Source organism: Elephas maximus, chromosome 11 (genome assembly GCF_024166365.1).
Source record: "Elephas maximus indicus isolate mEleMax1 chromosome 11, mEleMax1 primary haplotype, whole genome shotgun sequence".
Classification (NCBI taxonomy): domain Eukaryota; kingdom Metazoa; phylum Chordata; class Mammalia; order Proboscidea; family Elephantidae; genus Elephas; species Elephas maximus.
This window is the reverse complement of record NC_064829.1, coordinates 112,217,489-112,239,105: the sequence shown is the minus strand read 5'-3', so window position 1 is coordinate 112,239,105 and position 21,617 is coordinate 112,217,489. Positions and strand designations below refer to the sequence as shown.

The following is a 21,617-nucleotide window of genomic DNA, read 5'->3' as shown; positions in this document are numbered from 1 at the left end:
TCGACAGAGTAGAACTGCCTCCATAGGATTTCCAAAGAGGGGCTGGTGGATTCCAACTGCCAACATTCTTGGTTAGCAGCCTGAGCTCTTAACCAATGCACCTGCTATGAAAAACAAAACACAACAGACAGGATCCCTCAAGGGGCTTATTTACTAGGGAGGAGGAACAGACAGTGCACGGGGAAAGTTAAGCAGGGCTTATACATTCATAATGTCAGGGAGCAAAGATAAAGCAGGAAGGAGCTTTCAGGAAGGAGTGTGCCTTAAATGGACTGGCCTCAGAAAATGGCATTTGAGGAAAGACCTGAAGGAGAGAGGGAGGGAGCCATGCCAGGATGAGAGGAAAGAACTTTCTAGGCAAAGGGAAGGGCCAGTGCCAAATGGAACCAGAGACACCCTCCCTTGATGGAGGGAACCCTTCTGCCCCTGCCCCGGTCCGGGAGCTTTGGCCACAATGTGTTGCCGAACATCCACAGTCACACCACGGCTCTACTGTGGTTTGCCTACATTTGAAGGAAGTACAAAACTGGAGGAGCTCAGAGAGATTAAGAGAGCTGCCTAAGGTCACACAGCAGATTAGTGGTAAGGATTTTCCCGAGTTTGTCTGACACTCAGACAGTAACCACTGCCTCTCTAGCCTCCTGTGCAGTGCAGCTAGATCTGGATCCAGAGACGATGAATTTCTTGGAGACAAGCATTTGCTGAGAGCTTTTTGACTCGAGTCCTACTCCAACCCTGTCTTTTCCTCACTCATGAAACCAGGGAGAGGCTGGACAGGAGTTCTGATAGTGCCTCAGTTATCTAGCGCTGCTATACCAGAAACACCGCAAGTGGGCGGCTTTAACAAACAGAAATGTATTTTTTCACAGTTTAGGGAGCTTGAGGTCGGAATTCAGGGCGCCGGATCTAGGGGTAGCTTTCTCTCTCTCTGTGTTGGTTCCGGAGGAAGGTCCCCGTCTCTCAGCTTCTGCTGCTGGGTGATCTTCACCTGGCTTGGCTTCTCTCTTCCCCCATCTCTGCTTCTTGTTTAATCTCCTTTATATCTGAAAAGAGATTGACTCAAGGCACAGCCTACACTAATCCTGCCTTGTTAACATAATAAAGACAACCCTTTCCCAAAAGGGCTTATAACCACAGGCAGTGGGGTTAGCATTTACAGGGCGTATTTCTGGGGCACACAATTCAGTCCACAACAGATACATGGTAATGTTTCATAACCAAGAGCAGGGATGTGCCCACAACACCTACCGGTATCTTCATCAGTGTCTGCCACGTGCAGAGGGGCCCTTAATTCAGGGGGGTGGGAGACTTTGCAAACCAAAACCAAACCCCTTGTCCATCCGGTGGATTCCGTGGAGTCCAACTCATAGCAACCCTATAGCACGGAGTAGAACTGCCCCATAGGGTTTCCAAGGCTGTATATGTCTATGGAAGCACACTGTCACTTCTTTCTCCCCCAGGGTGGCTGGTGAGTTTAAACCACCAGCCCCTCCCTTAGCAGCCCAGCTTCCCCACGGTGCCTCTATAGGGCTCCTGCAAGGAGACGTTGCACCAACTGTGAGTTCTGAATATCCTGACCAACCTTCCATGACAGGACACACTTCGCTATTTTCTTAGGAAAGAAGGTGGGCCAGTGGTTGAAAGCACTAGAATCAAAGGGTCTGGATTCTCAGGAGCTGGGTGACCTTGAGAAAGAGGCATGCAGTCATCAAAACAACTGTGCCCGCTTGCTAGCCCACCGATTTGGACAAGAAAAAGTAATATAAGTGCTTGCGTGTTTAAGTGTGTGTGATTATCTAATGGAGACCATTTATTAAGCCCCTACTATGCCCTGAGCTGACACCTTTAGACACAGGGCTTCCATGACATTACTCATTTACAGGGGAAGGAGAACAATGCCATTGTCTCGCTAAGGAAACTGAGGCTCAGAGAGAAGTAATTTACGGTTACTCTATGACTGAGTGGCGGGGTCTGAACTGAAATTCAGGTCAACTGAGTCCCTCGGTCCGCGTTTTTTGCTGAACAGTGTGCTTTAAAATGATCCCATGGCAAAAAATCAAGGCAAGAAATAACACCTGAAGGCATGATAGCACCGAGGCAAAAGACATTTAGAAATACAAACAACACATCAGTAACGGAATCCAAAACATAACTTGAGAACTTGTGGCCATTTAACTCCCAAACCTCCCAGGGAGTGCGGTCTCCCCAGGCGGAGGAATCCAGGAGTCACAGATTCGCAGACTCTCAGGCTGCTCCTTGCTCACGTGGACGGTCAGCAGCCGGGGGGGCGCAGGACCGAAGACACGCGAGTCAAATGTCCTGGTCCCGGGGACAGTGAGGCGAAGCACCCACGGCAATGTCGCCGCTTCGGGGCACAGCGTTCTCCCGCTCAGGGAAACACACGCCCCTCTCTGAGGCTCTCGTTGTACCCAGCGCCGGCGATCCAAGACTGACCAATGGTGACCGAGAGTGTCTTGCGCTTCCATCGCCCACTGGCCGACAAGGGGAGATCCAGGCCGCCCTCGCAGCCAGTGGCTGAGAAAGTTAGGCATCCCAGTCCAACCTGAGGCCGCAGGTCAGACGCAAGGCCCCGAAAGTGCCACCAGCCTGAGGTCCCACGTGAGCAGGCGCAGGAGATTGAAGATGACCGTGGGTTCGCGGCACTGAGGCGATTCCTGGAACCCGGGAAGGAGGCGGAGCGGGGCTGAGCCTGAGTCTTTCTTCCTGAGGGCCTCCCACCAGATGCTCAGCTTCTCCAACCTCGGCTCCCAGCCGGTTCTACCCAGCACGCTCCTCCCGGTAGTCTACCCACTCCACCTCCGGCCCCACTCACAGCTCTCCGTGCTTTGTGGCGCCTCCTTGGTGGTCGGAGGGACTTCCTGGACCAGCCCGGCCGAACCAGCTCCAGCTGCAGGTCGGACAGGGGCTCGAATGAAGAACCCGAAGGACCGAGCCTTCCCTCCTAATCCGCCCAAGACCCTCCCTGCCGCTGCCCAGTTCTGGATTGAGTGCACACTAAGACGGCGTGAATCCGGCTTGCCGGGATTTCCGTTAAGCGGGACGGATGCGCAAATCGGGTGGCTTTCGCCGGGAGGGGAAAGGGGGCAAGGGGCGCAGGCAGCACTCACGCAGGCCCCCACGTCGCGCCCTGCGGCCGCCAGCAGCTCCAGGGTCCGGCGGGTCCCAGGGAGCAGCTCCAGGCTGCGCAGGCTGCTCAGCACTGCCTGGGCGTCCGCGAGGCCGCGCGCCACCACACGGAGCCGCGCACAGGACTGCGGGGACAGGGCTGCTGTTAGAGAGGAAACTGTAGACGGGGTCGCGCCTCCCACCCAGGGACCGGGGCCTCACCGCGGGCCTGGGCGGCTCCCTTCTTCGGAGGCGGAAGGAGCAGTTGCGCGGCCCCCACCTCAGCGCCTCTTCCTCCTGCGGGACAAGGGCCAGGTGAGGCTGCGCCTCTGCAGCGCTGCCGAGTCTGGTGTTCCTGGACCGGCTACGGGACGGTTGGCGGACCGCTGTGCTTACTGCGCGCGGACCCGGGGCCCTCCGCCGGCGGGATTCAGGAGGAGCCGCACCGCGCTCTCCACTGCCCTGTCCCTGCGCCCCACGCCGCTGTCCGAGTCCTTCCAGTGGATTCTTTTGGGGCTTGGGGCAAAGGCTGGTGTGTGCTAACGGCGAGGGCGGCGGGAAGCTCTCCTAGTCAGAATTCCAGACGCTGAGATGCGAGATGCACCTGCTGGAAGCTAGGACGCCAGGTTCCCCCGGGACAGGGAAGGATGCCTGAAACCCCGGGCGTCCAGGGTCGTCACTCACGTAGCGGTCCCTCAGGGCCTTGACCGCCGCCAGCGCCCTGGGGTCCAGCGAGCGATAGTGTGACAGGAGGCAGGGTCGGGGCTCCTGCACGACTGGCTCCGCTGCCACGCCCACGGTCACCAAGACCCACAGCCCCACGGCCACCGCGGCACCGACGTTCGAGCCCATCCTTGCCCCTACAGGAGGAGGGATGTCAGGGAGGCCAAGGAGAAGGCGGACGAATCCAACCCTCTCCCCCTGGTTAGACTCACAGCGGGACTGCTGCTTGGAGTGCAGGAGAGGAGCGCACACAGGGGACAAACTTCCACCTTGAGCGACTCTCCCCTGTTCCTTACCTGCAGGGCACCCTCGTTGCCTCGGGCTGCAGCCGGGCCTGCCCATTCACTGCAGGCTTGGTGGTCTCCAGAGTGGTGTCCGCGTTCCGCAGCGGTGCCTGGACCCTCCATGGCCTCTTTTATGTGTTTGGGGGAGGAACGGCGGGGCTTTCCTGTCCTGGGTCAAGTTGCCCAACGTCAGCGCTGGCCAACAGCCCTGTGGGATCCCTGCCTGGCTAAAGGGCTTCACCTGCATCTGGGCCTGTGCCAGGGATGGCTCTGTCCCAGGCCTCTCTCTCAGCCAAATGCTTGCGTCTCTCTTGGACTTCTGTTTGTCTTTCCATGTCTGTCTCCCTCCTGTTCTCTAGGAATAGACTTTTCAGCTCACTTTTCAGACGTGTGTTTTTCTTCTGAACCCTAAGGGCTGGCGGTGGTACCCACCCAAGTGCCCTCTCTTGGGGAGTTCACCTGAGTTTCTCCTGCTCTTGCCTCCCATAGCTCTGTCTTGTCATTCCATCACTGTCTGTCTATTTATGTCCCTGTGTCATTCTTTCTTTGTCCTAGATGGACTCCTTTCCCTCCTCTCCACTTGGGTCTCTGAAGTCACTTTTCTGAGGAACTGTCTGGCTGCCATGTTTTAACCGCTATATTTATTATATTTATTCCTTTGCTAATTACAAAGCATTGTTAGTTTTCTGTTGGGAATTGGAAGTACAGACATGTTTTTCTCAGCCACTGATAATAATCTCAGCTAATTTAATGCCTAGTGAGCACTGCCCGTGGGCCAGGGCCCATCTAAGCTCTTTGGTATATTTCCTGCTTTATTTTCCCCAGCAACACTATGAGGTAGGTCCTGCTATTGGCTGAGGTTTTATAGATGAGGAAACTGAGGCACAGAGAGATTATGAGTCCTACTGAGGCTCACACAGATGCAGTGGTGCAGTTGAGGTTGGATCCCAGGCTCTCGGGACTATTTTTAGTGATGCTCTGCTCTCATCTACATTGACTGATCTGGGTGATGCAAATGGTTAACAATTTCTGGTACTAACAGGAAGGTTGGAGGTTCCAGTCCACCCCAAGGCACCTCAAGAGAAATTCTTGGCAGTCTTCTTCCAAAAAATCAGTTGGAGTGGACTCCATGGCCACTGGTTTTACCCATGTGCAAAATAGCTCAGGTATGTTTTGGGCAAGATGGACCAAGCTTCCTACATGTGATCACTTTTAATAAATGTACTTAAGTTCATTAATCAATATTTATAATTTTAGGTAGAGCTGAAATTGCTCACTCGTCTATGCCAAGAAACTTGGAAGACAGCTACCTGGCCAACCAAGTAGAAGAAATCTGTATTTGTGCCCATTTCAAAGAAAAGTGATCCAACAGAATGTGGAAATTATTGAACAATGTCCTTATCACACACAAGTAAAATTTTACTGAAGATCATTCAAAAGCAGCTGCAGCGGTACATCTACAGGGAACTGCCGGAAACTCATGGTGGATTCGGAAGAGGACATCGGATGAGGGATACCATTGCTGACGTCAGATGGATCATGACTGAAAGAGAGAATATCGGAAAGATGTTTACCTGTGTATTATTCACTATGCAAAGGCATTTGACTGTGTGGATCATAACAAATTACGGATACCATTATGAAAATGGGAATTCCAGAACAGTTAATTGTACTCATGTGCCAAGAGGCAGTCATTCGAACAGAACAAGGGGATACTGCATGGTTTAAAACTAGGAAAGATGTGGGTCAAGTTTCTATCCTTTCACCATACTTATTTAATCTGTATGCTGAGCAAATAATCAGAGAAACTGGACTATAAGGAGAAGAATGAGGCTTCAGGATTGGAGGAAGACTCATTAGCAGCCTTCAGTATGCAGATGACACAACCTTCCTTGCTAAAAGTGAAGAGGACTTGAAGCACTTACTGATGAAGATCAAAGACTACAGCCTTCAGTACGGATTAAATCTTAACATAAAACAAAAATCCTCACAACTGGATCAATAAGCAACACCATGAGAAGTGGAGAAAAGATCGAATTTGTAAAGGATTTCATTTTAGTTGGATCCACGATCAATACCCATGGAAGCAGCAGATAAGAGATCAAACAACACATTGCACTGGGCAAATCTGCTGCAAAAGACCTCTTTAAAGTGTTAAAAAGTAAAAACATCTCTTTAAGGACTAAAGGGCAACTGACCCAAGCCGTGGTATTTTCCATCACCTCCTATGCGTGTGAAAGTTGGAAAATGAGTAAAGAAGACCCAAGAAGAATTGATGCCTTTGAATTATGGTGAAGGCATAGAATATTGAGTATACCCTTGGAATTACAAAGAATGAACAGGTCTGTCTTGAAAGAAGTAAAACCAGAATTCTCCTTAAAGGATGGCAAGACTCTCACATACTTTGGACATGTTATCAGGAGGGACCAGTCCCTAGAGAAGGACATAATGCTTGGTAAAGTAGAGTGTCACTGAAAAAGAGGAAGACGCTCAACAAGATGGATTGACACAGTGGCTGCAAAAATGCGTTCAAACACGGCAAATGTCATGAGGATAGCACAGGATCAGGCTGCGTTTCGTTTGTACGTAGGGTTGCTATGAGTGAGAACTGACTTGAGGGCACCTAACAACAACAACAACAACGTGAGTTGGAACGGACTCAATAGCAACTGTTTTGGAGTCTCTCCCGTGGTACAAATGGTAAGTGCTGAAATACTAACCAAAACGTTGATGGTTCAAGTCCACCCAGAGTTGTCTCAAAGGAAGGGCCTGATGAAGTTCACAGCCTTTGAAAATCCTACGGAGCACGGTTCTACTCTGAAACACACGGGTTCACCATGAATAGGAATTGACTCATTGGCAACTGGTTTGGCTTTGGGGGTGTTTTTTGTATGTTTGTTTGTTTGTTTTGGTGCAAATGTAACGATCTTTGTTTAACCATTCCTCTGTCAAGGGACTTTAGGTCGTTTGTACTTTTTGCATTAAAAAAATTAAAAAGATGTCTAAAGTAACAATGCCAGGTGTTAGTAAGAAAGATTGGCACTCTTTTGTGGGTAGGTAAGAGTGGGAAGGAAACCCTGGTGGCATAGTGGTTAAGTGCTATGGCTGCTAACCAAAAGGTCGGCAGTTGAAATCCACCAGGTGCTCCCTGGAAATTCTACGGGGCAGTTCTACTCTGTCCTGTAGGGTCGCTATGACTCGGAATCCACTCAATGGCAATGGGTTTCATGTTTTTTGTGGGGGGGAGGGGAGTGGAAAGGGGATTGGTATAGCTATTTGGGAGGCAGGGGGTGATGTGTATCAGAACATGCCCAAGTGGTTTTGTCCCGGTGAAAGAAAACTGGTCCAAACTCACAACCAGTAAGAACCTCACCACTTCCCTGCTCTCAGGCTAAATATGGTGGATTTTCACGTGAAACCTCAGCTGCTTCTAAGGGCCACTTAGCCTTCATCTTCCTCTGAATTTAAGGAAAGTCGTTGTTGTTAGGTGCCCTTGAGTCTGTTCCAACTCCTAGCCACCCCATGTACAACAGAATGAAAAACTGCCCAGCCCTGCGCCATGCCCACAATCGTTATGATGCTTGAGCCCATTGTTGCAACCACTGTGTCAGTCCATCACTTTGAGGGTCTTCCTGTTTTTTGTTGACCATATACTTTACCAAGCATGATGTCTCTCTCCAGAGATTGATCCCTCCTGACAACATGTCCAAAGTAGGTAAGATATAGTCTCACCATCTTTGCTTCTAAGGAGCATTTTGGCTGTACTCCTTCCAAGACATTTATTCATTCTTTGGCAGTCCATGGCATATTCAGTATTCTTTGCCAACACCATAATTCAAAAGCATCAATTCTTCTTCGGTCTTCCTTATTCATTGTCCAACTTTCACACACATATGATGTGATTGAAAATACCACGGCTTGGGTCAGGCACAGCTTAATCTTCAAGGTGACATCTTTGCTCTTCAACACCTTAAAGAGGTCCTTTGCAGCAGATTTGCCCAATGCAATGCATAAAAGTAGTCGTACATAAAAATAAAAGCCTGGACCTTAGCTAAAGACTTCATTCATTTTGAAAATGAAATCATTTTGAAGAAAAAAAACTAGTAAAATTAATTGTTCACGTAAAATAAAATGATAAAAGAATCCTCTTCTTTCACTGGCAATTCCATTTCTTGGAATCTTAGGAAAACCATCAGCAATGCAGATAGACAAATGTGCACAAGGTTATCCATGGCTGAGCTACTTTAACCAAGATTTCTCAACCACAGTACGATTGACATTTTGGGCTGGATAATCTTTGTTATGGGCCACAGTCCTGTGCATTCTAGGATGTTAATAGCACCCTTGGCTTGTATTCACTAGATGCCAGTAGCTCTCCCCCCCTCCTAGGTGTCACAATCTAAAATGTCCCAACATTGTCAACATTCTCTGGGAGCCAGAATTGCTCCCCCACCTCCGCTGAGAATTATTGGTTTGACAGAATACTGGAAATAACATCGATGCTCATCAATAGGGTGTTGGTTATTAAACGAGCCTGTTAGAATGCATGCGAGTCTTCACAGTGGTGTGGGGGCATGTCTTCTATTTCCCCCTCTGGATCCACTCTCCTGGCTTCTCTGCCCTGCTCTGGTCCCTTGTGGGGAGCTAGCTTTGGGCCCCTGGTTTGGTGCAGCCAAGGGGAAGGCCAGTGGTAGTGTCGGGGGAGAGAGAGTGTGAGACCAGGATATTTATTCTCAGGCTTCCTCCCTGCAGGGGTCCCTGGGTGGTTGGAGATTTGAGACCACTCAGAGGCACCTCACATAAAAGGCCTAACGATGTACTTCGGAAAACTCAGCCACTGAAAACTCTGCGGAGGACAGTCCTGCTCTGACACACATGGGGTCACCATGAATCAGGGTCGAGTCAAGGGCAACTTGTCCTTCTTGTGGGGTCCCTACATCTGATCTGATTCCCAGACCTATATACTTGACTCTCAGTCCCAGGTCCAGTAACCACTCCAACCCTGACCCCCTGCTGCTGGCCCCTGGGCCCTGCACTAGCCCTTGTCATTACCCTCTATTCTCCAATCTCTTTGTAAATACTCCTGGCATCAAACCCACCTCAAATTATCCTAAATTGATTGGGCCATCTGTTTCCTGTTGGGGCCCTAACCATACTGCACAGTGAAAGATGTAGAGAGATGCAAATGAGAGATAATGATAAAACATAAAGTGCAGGGTGCCAAACTGTATACAGTGTGCTTCCAGTTGGGGTGAAATTGTTCAGAGAAAAGAAAAAAAACAAAGACAAGATCGCTACTAACCGGTAAAAGGGTTACTTCAGGGTGTGGAATGCAAGACTTACTTTAACTCTTAAGTTGTCTGTCTTTGTATTGACTGAATCTTTACACAGAATGTTTCTTTGATAATCAGAAAACATACACACAGATTATATAATTAACTATCAGCCATTGCTTTTCAGTGGATTCCGACTCATAGTGACCCACTAGGACAGAGTAGAACTCGCTCATAAGGTTTCCAAGGAGCAGCTGGTGGATTTGAACTGCCAGCCTTTTGGTTAGCACCTAAGCTCTTAACCACTGCACTACCAGGGCTCCTCACACAGATTAGTATATTTATAGTTTTTACATATTGGAAAACTGGTTCCAGGGGTGGGGTGAGGGATGAGAATTTAGGGGTAAAGGTATAGGGGCTTTTCTTCTCTTTATGCTTTTCTGTATTTCTTAAGCTTTCTCCAATGGACTTTCATTGCTTATATTATCAGAAAAAGAAGTAGTAGATTTTATCTCTAAACAAAAAGAGATAAAGACACACAGAGAGGAACAGAGTTAGAGAAAGACGGAGAGAGAGAGCTCCTGGCCTGATATTTGCTGGAAAAGAAGGGAGGAGAGACAGAGTGAGTCAGACAGAGGAAAAGACGCAGACAGGAACAGAGGGAAAAAGACAAAAAGAGAGGCACATGAAGAAGGGAAGAACAGGAAGGAAGACAGAGCTACAGGGAGGGAGGAACTGAATCAGATATTTAAGGGACAGAAAGAGAGATAGGGACAGGCATCAGATCTGGTGGCAGAGGCCTGGGGCACAGTCATTCCTGGCACGCGTCTCAGAGAGGCAGGTAAAGTCCTTTCTCCTCGCAGGGATTCCACGTGGCCACTGGCCAGAACTGACATTCCGTGACCTGGGACCCGAAAGCTTGGCCGCTCACCGACAGACACATAAAAGCTGCCATGAAGGGTCTGGGCACCGCTGCCGAAGGTGGTCACCACCCTGGAGACCACCAAGTGGACAGTGGAGGGCAGGCCCGGCTGCAGAAGGAGGCAGCGGGGGTGCCCTGCATGGAAGGAGCAGGGGAGAATCGCTAAGGGTAGGAGGGGTCCCAGTCATCCCTTTGTCCGGCTGGGAGTCTAACCAGGGGGAGAGGGTTGGACTTCCCCGCCTTATCCTTGGCCTCCCTGTCGCCCCTTCTCCTGCAGTAGCAGAGATGGGCTCGAACGTCGGTGCCGCGGTGGCCGTGGGGCTGTGGGTCTTGGTGACCGTGGGCGTGGCAGCGGAGCCAGTCGTGCAGGAGCCCCGACCCTGCCTCCTGTCACACTATCGCTCGCTGGACCCCAGGGCGCTGGCGGCGGTCAAGGCCCTGAGGGACCGCTACGTGAGTGACGACCCTGGACCCCCGGGGTTTCAGGCATCCTTCCCTGTCCCGGGGGAACCTGGCGTCCTAGCTTCCAGCAGGCGCATCTCTCCTTTCAGGGACCGGAATTCTGACCAGGAGAGCTTCCCGCCGCCCTCGCCGTTAGCACACACCAGCCTTTGCCCCAAGCCCCAAAAGGATCCCCTGGAAGGACTCGGACAGCGGCGCGGGGCGCAGGGACCCGCAAGTGGAGCGGACGGTGCACCTCAGCCCCATTCCTGCCCGCGGAGGGCTCCAGGGTCCGCGCACAGTAAGCACAGCGGTCCGCCACCCGTCCCGTAGCCGGTCCAGGAACACCAGACTCGGCAGCGCTGCAGAGGCGCAGCCTCACCTGGCCCTTGTCCCGCAGGAGGAAGAGGCGCTGAGGTGGGGGCCGCGCAACTGCTCCTTCCGCCTCCGAAGAAGGGAGCCGCCCAGGCCCGCGGTGAGGCCCTGGTTCCTGGGTGGGAGGCGCGACCCCGTCTACAGTTTCCTCTCTAACAGCAGCCCTGTCCCCGCAGTCCTGTGCGCGGCTCCGTGTGGTGGCGCGCGGCCTCGCGGACGCCCAGGCAGTGCTGAGCAGCCTGCGCAGCCTGGAGCTGCTCCCTGGGACCCGCCGGACCCTGGAGCTGCTGGCGGCCGCAGGGCGCGACGTGGGGGCCTGCGTGAGTGCCGCCTGCGCCCCTTGCCCCCTCTCCCCTCCCGGCGAAAGCCACCCGATTTGCGCATCCGTCCCGCTTAACGGAAATCCAGGTGCAAGCCGGATTCACGCCGTCTCAGTGTCCACTCAATCCAGAACTGGGCTGTGGCAGGGAGTGTCGTGGGCGGATTAGGAGGGAAGGCTCGGTCCTTCGGGTTCTTCATTCGAGCCCCTGTCCGACCTGCAGCTGGAGCTGGTTCGGCCGGGCTGGTCCAGGAAGTCCCTCCGACCACCGAGGGAGCGCCACAAAGCACGGAGAGCTGTGAGTGGGGCCGGAGGTGGAGTGGGTAGACTACAGGGAGGAGCGTGCTGGGTAGAACCGGCTGGGAGCCGAGGTTGGAGAAGCTGAGCATCTGGTGGGAGGCCCTCAGGAAGAAAGACCCAGGCTCAGCCCCGCTCCGCCTCCTTCCCGGGTTCCAGGAATCGCCTCAGTGCCGCGAACCCACGGTCATCTTCAATCTCCTGCGCCTGCTCACGTGGGACCTCAGGCTGGTGGCACTTTCGGGGCCTTGCGTCTGACCTGCGGCCTCAGGTTGGACTGGGATGCCTAACTTTCTCAGCCACTGGCTGCGAGGGCGGCCTGGATCTCCCCTTGTCGGCCAGTGGGCGATGGAAGCGCAAGACACTCTCGGTCACCATTGGTCAGTCTTGGATCGCCGGCGCTGGGTACAACGAGAGCCTCAGAGAGGGGCGTGTGTTTCCCTGAGCGGGAGAACGCTGTGCCCCGAAGCGGCGACATTGCCGTGGGTGCTTCGCCCCACTGTCCCCGGGACCAGGACATTTGACTCGCGTGTCTTCGGTCCTGCGCCCCCCCGGCTGCTGACCGTCCACGTGAGCAAGGAGCAGCCTGAGAGTCTGCGAATCTGTGACTCCTGGATTCCTCCGCCTGGGGAGACCGCACTCCCTGGGAGGTTTGGGAGTTAAATGGCCACAAGTTCTCAAGTTATGTTTTGGATTCCGTTACTGATGTGTTGTTTGTATTTCTAAATGTCTTTTGCCTCGGTGCTATCATGCCTTCAGGTGTTATTTCTTGCCTTGATTTTTTGCCATGGGATCATTTTAAAGCACACTGTTCAGCAAAAAACGCGGACCGAGGGACTCAGTTGACCTGAATTTCAGTTCAGACCCCGCCACTCAGTCATAGAGTAACCGTAAATTACTTCTCTCTGAGCCTCAGTTTCCTTAGCGAGACAATGGCATTGTTCTCCTTCCCCTGTAAATGAGTAATGTCATGGAAGCCCTGTGTCTAAAGGTGTCAGCTCAGGGCATAGTAGGGGCTTAATAAATGGTCTCCATTAGATAATCACACACACTTAAACACGCAAGCACTTATATTACTTTTTCTTGTCCAAATCGGTGGGCTAGCAAGCGGGCACAGTTGTTTTGATGACTGCATGCCTCTTTCTCAAGGTCACCCAGCTCCTGAGAATCCAGACCCTTTGATTCTAGTGCTTTCAACCACTGGCCCACCTTCTTTCCTAAGAAAATAGCGAAGTGTGTCCTGTCATGGAAGGTTGGTCAGGATATTCAGAACTCACAGTTGGTGCAACGTCTCCTTGCAGGAGCCCTATAGAGGCACCGTGGGGAAGCTGGGCTGCTAAGGGAGGGGCTGGTGGTTTAAACTCACCAGCCACCCTGGGGGAGAAAGAAGTGACAGTGTGCTTCCATAGACATATACAGCCTTGGAAACCCTATGGGGCAGTTCTACTCCGTGCTATAGGGTTGCTATGAGTTGGACTCCACGGAATCCACCGGATGGACAAGGGGTTTGGTTTTGGTTTGCAAAGTCTCCCACCCCCCTGAATTAAGGGCCCCTCTGCACGTGGCAGACACTGATGAAGATACCGGTAGGTGTTGTGGGCACATCCCTGCTCTTGGTTATGAAACATTACCATGTATCTGTTGTGGACTGAATTGTGTGCCCCAGAAATACGCCCTGTAAATGCTAACCCCACTGCCTGTGGTTATAAGCCCTTTTGGGAAAGGGTTGTCTTTATTATGTTAACAAGGCAGGATTAGTGTAGGCTGTGCCTTGAGTCAATCTCTTTTCAGATATAAAGGAGATTAAACAAGAAGCAGAGATGGGGGAAGAGAGAAGCCCAAGCCAGGTGAAGATCACCCAGCAGCAGAAGCTGAGAGACGGAGACCTTCCTCCGGAACCAACACAGAAAGAGAGAAAGCTACCCCTAGATCCGGCGCCCTGAATTCCGACCTCAAGCTCCCTAAACTGTGAAAAAATACATTTCTGTTTGTTAAAGCCGCCCACTTGTGGTGTTTCTGGTATAGCAGCGCTAGATAACTGAGGCACTATCAGAGCTCCTGTCCAGCCTCTCCCTGGTTTCATGAGTGAGGAAAAGACAGGGTTGGAGTAGGACTCGAGTCAAAAAGCTCTCAGCAAATGCTTGTCTCCAAGAAATTCATCGTCTCTGGATCCAGATCTAGCTGCACTGCACAGGAGGCTAGAGAGGCAGTGGTTACTGTCTGAGTGTCAGACAAACTCGGGAAAATCCTTACCACTAATCTGCTGTGTGACCTTAGGCAGCTCTCTTAATCTCTCTGAGCTCCTCCAGTTTTGTACTTCCTTCAAATGTAGGCAAACCACAGTAGAGCCGTGGTGTGATTGTGGATGTTCGGCAACACATTGTGGCCAAAGCTCCCTGACCGGGGCAGGGGCAGAAGGGTTCCCTCCATCAAGGGAGGGTGTCTCTGGTTCCATTTGGCACTGGCCCTTCCCTTTGCCTAGAAAGTTCTTCCCTCTCATCCTGGCATGGCTCCCTCCCTCTCTCCTTCAGGTCTTTCCTCAAATGCCATTTTCTGAGGCCAGTCCATTTAAGGCACACTCCTTCCTGAAAGCTCCTTCCTGCTTTATCTTTGCTCCCTGACATTATGAATGCATAAGCCCTGCTTAACTTTCCAGGGTACTGTCTGTTCCTCCTCCCTAGTAAATAAGCTCCATGAGGGATCCTGTCTGTCCTATTTTATTTTTCACAGCTGTATCCTGGCATTTTGAACACTGCCTGATACAACATAGGCGCTGGAAAAACACTTGTTGAATGAATGAATGAAAGCTTTTGTCACAAACCGACTTGGTTCCCTTGAAGTAGTTGGCCATGACCCAATTCCTTAACAAAGCCTCGTGTTCCTGGGTCCCTCTATGCTGGGACAGTAAAAGAAGGTTTTAAGACATGCTCCCCCCGCCCCAACCAGGTGTAGAAAGGTGAGGGACAGCTGATCTCTCTTAATGCTTGGCGTCTTGCTTTTCTGATTCTCTCTGTCCACCCTCAGCAACACTCTCCCTGCGTTTTTCCCTTGCGCCTAAACAGCCCTCCTCCCAGAAGCTCCCGCAAGCCTCCTAGATGTGCCCTTTCCCACCCTCTCTGTTTTGGAGTGGTTTGCAGAAAGACAAATCCGTCCCCTACCCAGTCCGGGGTCTGGCCACATCAGGATCCTCCTGGCCAAGCTGAATTCTCCCCAGCCCTTCGAGTTATCTTACTTAGGATCTCCCCTTCCTGGGGGCGAACACGGAATCCTGGGAGTCACTGTCAGTTTCTCTTCCACTCCTACTTACCTACGTCACCCGGGCCCGCCCTGCTCTGGAAGTCTCCAGCCTGGGGCTTCCCCTGGTGGCAGGTGTCATCCTGAGTCTCTTTTCACTTTTCCTACATCAGCTGGGATTGCCAGTCTGTTCAGGCTAAAAGCCGCACCATGGGGCTCTGGCAGCATTTGCATCCCAGACAGAGATGGAAATTCAGACTCAGAACGTGTAACAGAGAAGTGGGATATTACCCGGAGGAGCAGACTGAGATCAGAGACCTTGAAGAAAATCGAGTGAGAGACTCCAGATGACTGAGCTGCAGAGCAGAACTTGGATCACCATCCTGCTGACAGAAAGGAGGCCAGGAATGAAGCTGGGTGAGGCACCCCTCTGTCATTGCCCATGATCCTCAGCTCCCCCAGTCCCCATGCTCAGCACCTGGTCTCCCCATCCCCTCACTTCCCCATCCCCTCATCTCTTCATCCCCTCCTTTACACAGACAAGGCCTTGAGCTGCCTGATGGCGCTGATGATGGTGGCCACCACGCTGACCATGACAGGAGCAGTTCCCACCCCCACACCTAGCGGGGCCCTCCTGGATACACGGGGCTGCCACATGGCCCGGTTCCAGTCTCTGTCCCCATGGGAGCTGCAGGCCTTCAAGAGGGCTAAAGACACTTTTGTAAGTCTCCCCTGTCCCTTTTGCTGTGGGCTAACCCTGCTGCACCTTGCTACCTCCTTCATTCAGCTAACCTCCACCTTCTCTTCACTGGGCTAACCTCCAGCTTTCCTTCCCTGGGCTAATCTTCACTCTTTCTTCACTGGGTGATCTGCTTTTACTGCAGTGGGCTAACATGTGCCCTCCACACTAAAGGTCTCTCTACCATCTGTTGGTGGGTTAAGCTCCCTTCCTCCTGTTGTTAACCATCCTCCAGTCCTGCACTCGTCTAACCTTCATCCCTTCTCCTGTGGGCTAAACTTTACCTTTGCTCTCTAGGAAGAGTCGCTCTTGCTGAAGGACCGGAGCTGCAGCTCTCGTCTCTTCCCCAGGACCTGGGACCTGAAGCAGCTGCAGGTGAGCTGGGAGAGTCAGGGCCACCCCTGCCCTCACCTGGTCCTGCTCATCCTGTACCTTATGTGGCCTCTTCACCTCTCCTCACTTGTCCCTCTCTTCTTCTCCCATCCTAGTCCTCTCTTCCCTGTTCTCTTCACCTGAGCGCACTAGCTGTGCCCTCACCTGTGTCCCTCACCTGTCACCTTCACCTGTTCGTTTCTTGATCCCCACTCATCTCCACACCTCACCTGTTCTCTCTAAGGTGCAATGCTCACCTGTCCTCTATCTCCTCTCCTCAGGTGTGGGAGCGCCCTGTGGCCTTGGAGGCTGAGCTGGCCCTGACAGTGAAGGTCCTGAGGACCATGTCTGACTCAGCTCTGGGAGCCGTCCTGGACCAGCCCCTTCACACGCTGCACCACATCCACTCCAAGCTCCGGGCCTGTGTGAGTCCTCGGGGGGGGGGCACCCGAGACCCTTCTGTGGGCTCTGGCCCTGTGAGACCCCACCTCTCTGCCCAGGCCCTGTCTCACACATCCCTGCCCTCTGCTCACAGGTCTCCGCTCAGCCCACATCAGGTCCCAGACCACAGGGCCACCTCCACCGCTGGCTGCACAGGCTCCAGGAGGCCACGAAGAAGGTAAGTGACAGGAAGGGGTGGATGCCAGGGTCTTGCATAAGGGAGGAGGCTGATGCCGGGCAGTGAGAGACCACTGACTCGTCTCTCCCACAGGAGTCCCAAAGCTGCCTCGAGGCCTCTGTCATGTTCAACCTCTTCCGCCTTCTCACACGGGACCTGAAATGTGTCGCCAGTGGGGACCAGTGTGCCTGAGAACTGGACCCATCATCCACTCTCTCCCAGCACCCCAGACATTGTATATATGCACTGACCAGTGTTCTTAAATTATTGCCACCAGATCGCTATTTATGTATGTGTGCAGAGACCCAAACTCTGACCACACAAGATGTTTATTTTTCTACTTTTTATTAAAATAAACACTGAGAAAATAAGCTGTTTGTGATGTGGGACTGTGTATGTGCTTGTACGCATTAGTTTTTTGTTTTGGAATAATTTATTTTATTTTCGTAGTTGTTCCACAATTCCCACGTGTACAATTCAGTGACATCGATTACATCCTTCGAGTTGTTCAAGCATTCTCACCTCCTTTTCTGCGTTGTTCCTCCCCCATTAACATAAACTCACTGCCCCCAAAGTTTTCTATCTAATCTTTCCAGTTGCTTTTGTCAGTTTGATCTCATATAGATAGTTCTTAAAAGAGCCCAATGGTCAAGGCAAACATTCTTTACTAGTTCAGCTAAGCTACTGTTTGGTTTTAAAAAGACTCCAGGACGCATTTTCGGTTTAAAGTTTAAATACTATCTCTGGGCAAGACTTTTAGGGGTTCATCCAGGTTTCATGGCTCCAGAAAAATCTGGACTCCATGAGGATTCCATATTCTCTTCAGCATTTTCCCCCTTTTGATCAGAATTGAGAGAATGATCAAAATGTTTAGTACTACTACCCAGGCACCATCCAGTTCTCATGGCAAAAGAGGCAGTTGTTCATGACGGCAATTAGCCACACCTTCCAGAATATTTCCTTCTCTTACTCTTGATTCTCCATCTTCCTCTAAGGCTCCAGGCAAACAGAGAACTATTGCAGTACCTTGGATGATCGCTTGCAAGCTTTTAAGACCCCAGGCACTATACAATGAACTAGGAGATAAAAGAGGAGCACTAAACATGTTATTAGGCCAATTAGCTGGGATGTCCCATGAAACCATGACCCTAAACCTCCAAGCCAAGGAATCAAATTCCATAAGGTGTTCAATTCTGCACACTGAAGCTGTCAAGATTTTCACTTTACTTGGATCCACAATCAACACCCTCCGAAGCAGCTTTCAAGAAAATCAAATGACATATTGCATTGGGCATATCTGCTGCAAAAGACCACCAAAGTGTTAAAAAGCAAAGCTGTCACTATGAGGACTAAGGCAGCCTGACCCAAGCTTTGGTGTTTTCAATCCCCTCACATGCATGAGGAAGCTGGACAATAAATAAAGAAGACCAGAGAAGAGTGGATGCCTTTGAATTATGGCATTGGGGAAGAATATTAAATATACCATGGATTGCCAGAAGAATGAACAAATCTATCTTGGAAGAAGTATAGCTAGCATGCTCCTTAGAATCAAAGGTGGCGAGGCTTTGCCTCACATACTTTGGACATATTATCAGAAAAGACCAATCCCTGGAGAAAGACATCATGCTTGGTAAACTACAGGATCTGTGAAAAAACAGGAAGACCCTCAACGAGATGGTCTCTATACATTTGCCTATTCTTGTCTTTTCATATAAGTGAGGTCATATAATATTTGTTCTTTTGTGATTGACTTATTTCACTTAGCATAATGTCTTCAAGCTCCATCTCTACTGTTGCATATATCAAGACTTCATTTCTCGTACTGGCTAAGTAGCATTCCATTCTATGCATATATCACATTTTGTTTATCCATTTATCCAGTGGTGGGCATTTAGGTTGGTCCCACCTTTTGGTTATTGTGAATAGTAATGCAATGAACATTGGTGTACAAGTATCTCTTTGAGCCTCTGCTTTCAAGTCTTTTGGGTATATACCTAGGAATGGCATTGCTGGGCCTTGTGGAATTCTATTTTTAGTTTTTTTGGGAACCGGCACACTGTACTCCAAAGTGGTTATATCATTTTGCATTCCCACCAGGAATGCATGAGGATTCCAATTTCTGCAGTTCCTCTCCAACATTTATTTCCTGTTATTATTATTATTTTTTAATCTTAGCCTTCCTTGTGGAAGTGAATTGGTATCTCTTTGAGGCTTTGATTTGCATCTCTCTGATGGCTAAAAATGCTGAGCATCTTTTCATGTGTTTGGTGGCTATGTGGATGTCTTCTTTAGTGAAATATCTATTCAAGTCCATTGCCCATTTTATGATTGGGTAATTTGTCTTATTGTTGTTAAGTTGTCAAAGTTTTATATATGTTTTGGTTATTACGGTCTTGTCGCATATATGGTTTCCAAAGATACTCTCTGAGTCGGTAGCTCTTTTCACATTTTTAGCAAGTCTTTTGATGAACGTTTATTTATTTTGTACTTTGCTGTTTGTGCTTTTGTTATTATATTAGGTAATCCATTGTTAAAATCTAGGCCTGACACGGTTGCCCCTGCTATTTTTCCTTAGACTTTTATGGGGCGTCAGGATTGGAGGAAGACTCATTAACAACCTGCGTTATGCAGGTGACACAACCTTGCTTGCTGAAAGTGAAGAGGACTTGAAGCACTTATTAATGAAGATCAAAGACCACAGCCTTCAGTATGGATTACACCTCAACATAAAGAAAACAAAAATCCTCACAACTGGACCAATAAGCAGCATCATGATAAACAGAGAGAAGACTGAAGTTGTCAAGGATTTCATTTTACTTGGATCCACAACTAATACCCATGGAAGCAGCAGTTAAGAAATCAAAAGATAACTTGCATTGTACAAATCTGCTGCAAAAGGCCTCTTTAAAGTGTTGAAAAGCAAAGATGCCACCTTGAAGACTAAGGTGCACCTGACCCAAAACGTGGTGCTCTCAATCGCCTCCTATGCATGTGAAAGCTGAACAATGAATAAGGAAGACTGAAGAAGAATTGATGCGTTTGAATTGTGGTGTTGGCGAAGAATATTGACGATACCATGGACTGTCAGAAGAATGAACAAATCTGTCTTGGAAGAAAAATCAGAATGCTCCTTAGAAGCAAGGATGATGAGACTTCGTTTCACATACTTTGAACATGTCATCAGGAGGGATCAACCCCTGGAGAAGGGCATCATGCTTGGTAAATTAGAAGGCCATTGAAAAAGAGGACAGCCCTCAACAGGATGGACTGACACAGCAGTTGCAACAACGGGCTCAAGGATAACAACGATTGTGAGGATGGTGCGGGTGGGGCAGTGTTTGGATCTGTTATACATAGGGTCGAATTGAGCCAGAACTGACTTGACGCCACCTAAAACAACAACAGTTTCCACATTTAGGTCTTTAAGCTATTTTGAATTTGTTTTTGTGTATGGTGTGAGGCATGGATTCTGTTTCATTTTTCTGCATGTGGAAATCCAATTTTCCCAGCATCACTTAATGAGGAGACTCTTTATTCCCCCGTAAAATGAACTTAGTGCCCTTGTCAAAAATCAGTTGACCGTGGATGTGTGTGTTGATTTTTGTACTCTCAGTTCTATTCCATTGTTGTATGAGTCTATTGTTATACCAATATCAGGCTGTTTTGATTCCTGAAGCTGTATAACACGTTTTAAAATCATGAAGGATGAGTCCTCTTACTTTGGTTTCTCTTTCAATATTTCTTTTGCTATTCAGGGCCTCTTCTCATTCCATAAAGAGTTAAGGAATGTTTTTTTCCATTTCTGTAAAGAAGGCTATTGGAATTTTTGACTAGGATTGTGTTGAATCTACAGATTGCTTGGGCAGTATTGACATTTAACAATGTTAAGACAATTCATGAACACAGAACATCTTTCTAGTTATCAAAGTTTTCTTTAATCTCTCTCAGCCGTGTTTTATAATTTTCACTGTATAAGTCTTCCACATTTCTGGTTAATTTTTTTTTTTTTAGAAATTGATTGAAGACTATTTAATATACTATTTTGAAAATTGGGTGATATTTTAAATAGTCAAAAATGTTTCCCGAGATGAAAGGAAAGCCATGGTTAAATTTATTTCTACATATTTCATTCTCTTAAATGATATTGCCAGTAAAATAGTTTCCCTAATTTTCCTTTCAAATTTCTCATTGCTAGTGTATAGAAATCCCTCTGATTTTTGTTCATGGACCTTGTACCTTGAAACTTTGCCAAATTTCTCTATTAACTCCAGAAGCTTTTTGTGGACTGCATGGAATTTCCTATTATAGGATCATATCATCCATGAATAGAGATAATTTTACTTCTTCTTTTCCAATCTGGATAACTTTTTATTTGTTTTTTGTTTTGTTTTACTGCTCTGGCTAGGACTTACAATATTGAGTATGGGTCTGTAGTATTCTTTGTGATACAGTAATGTATGTGCTTCTTTATGAATGCATTAAATAACAAGATATAGCAACCCATCGAATAACTGCTATAATTTTGAGGAAGTATGGAGCATAAATCATTTTTCAAGATATATGCACCTGTGAAAACTTCACAGACACATCCAAAATCCCTGAGGGACCAAGTTACTGGGCTGAGAGCTGGGGACCAAGGTCTTGGGGACAGCTCAATTAGCATAACATAGTATATAAAGGAAATGTTCTACATCCAACTGTGGTGAGTAGCATCTGGGTTTTAAAAGCTTACGAGCAGCCATCTAAGATATATCTACTGGTCCCATCCTGGCTGGAGCAAAGGAGAATGAAGAAAACCAAAGACACAAGGGAAAGATAAGTCCAAAGAACTAATGGACCACAACTACCATAACCTCCACTAGACTGAACCCAGAACAAGTAGGTGCTGCCTGG

At 49.3% G+C, this 21,617-nt stretch overlaps 3 protein-coding genes and 1 long non-coding RNA gene across 4 annotated transcripts; 3 read left to right on the top strand and 1 right to left on the bottom strand.

Moving 5' to 3' along the window:
- Positions 1-2,354: 2,354 nt before the first annotated feature.
- LOC126085802 (interferon lambda-4-like) lies at positions 2,355-3,978 on the bottom strand. Its single transcript, XM_049901491.1, has 5 exons — positions 3,811-3,978; positions 3,349-3,423; positions 3,129-3,272; positions 2,834-2,908; positions 2,355-2,675 (listed from the first exon to the last, which is right to left on the bottom strand). The coding sequence occupies exons 1-5, from the start codon at positions 3,976-3,978 to the stop codon at positions 2,577-2,579; spliced, it is 561 nt and encodes a 186-aa protein (XP_049757448.1). The 3' UTR covers positions 2,355-2,576.
- Positions 3,979-4,001: 23 nt separating this feature from the next.
- On the top strand, positions 4,002-5,522 carry LOC126085803 (uncharacterized). Its single transcript, XR_007519351.1, has 3 exons — positions 4,002-4,050; positions 5,176-5,299; positions 5,391-5,522. It is a non-coding gene; the product is annotated as an uncharacterized LOC126085803 (long non-coding RNA).
- Positions 5,523-10,613: 5,091 nt separating this feature from the next.
- Positions 10,614-14,057, top strand: LOC126085801 (interferon lambda-4-like). The gene is made up of 5 exons (XM_049901490.1): positions 10,614-10,781; positions 11,170-11,244; positions 11,321-11,464; positions 11,687-11,761; positions 11,920-14,057. Exons 1-5 carry the CDS (start codon positions 10,614-10,616, stop codon positions 12,016-12,018), a joined length of 561 nt encoding a protein of 186 aa, XP_049757447.1. The 3' UTR covers positions 12,019-14,057.
- Positions 14,058-14,522: 465 nt separating this feature from the next.
- Positions 14,523-17,017, top strand: LOC126085799 (interferon lambda-3-like). Its single transcript, XM_049901489.1, has 6 exons — positions 14,523-15,411; positions 15,534-15,715; positions 16,031-16,108; positions 16,387-16,530; positions 16,641-16,724; positions 16,818-17,017. Exons 1-6 carry the CDS (start codon positions 15,342-15,344, stop codon positions 16,914-16,916), a joined length of 657 nt encoding a protein of 218 aa, XP_049757446.1. The 5' UTR covers positions 14,523-15,341; the 3' UTR covers positions 16,917-17,017.
- Positions 17,018-21,617: the final 4,600 nt, after the last annotated feature.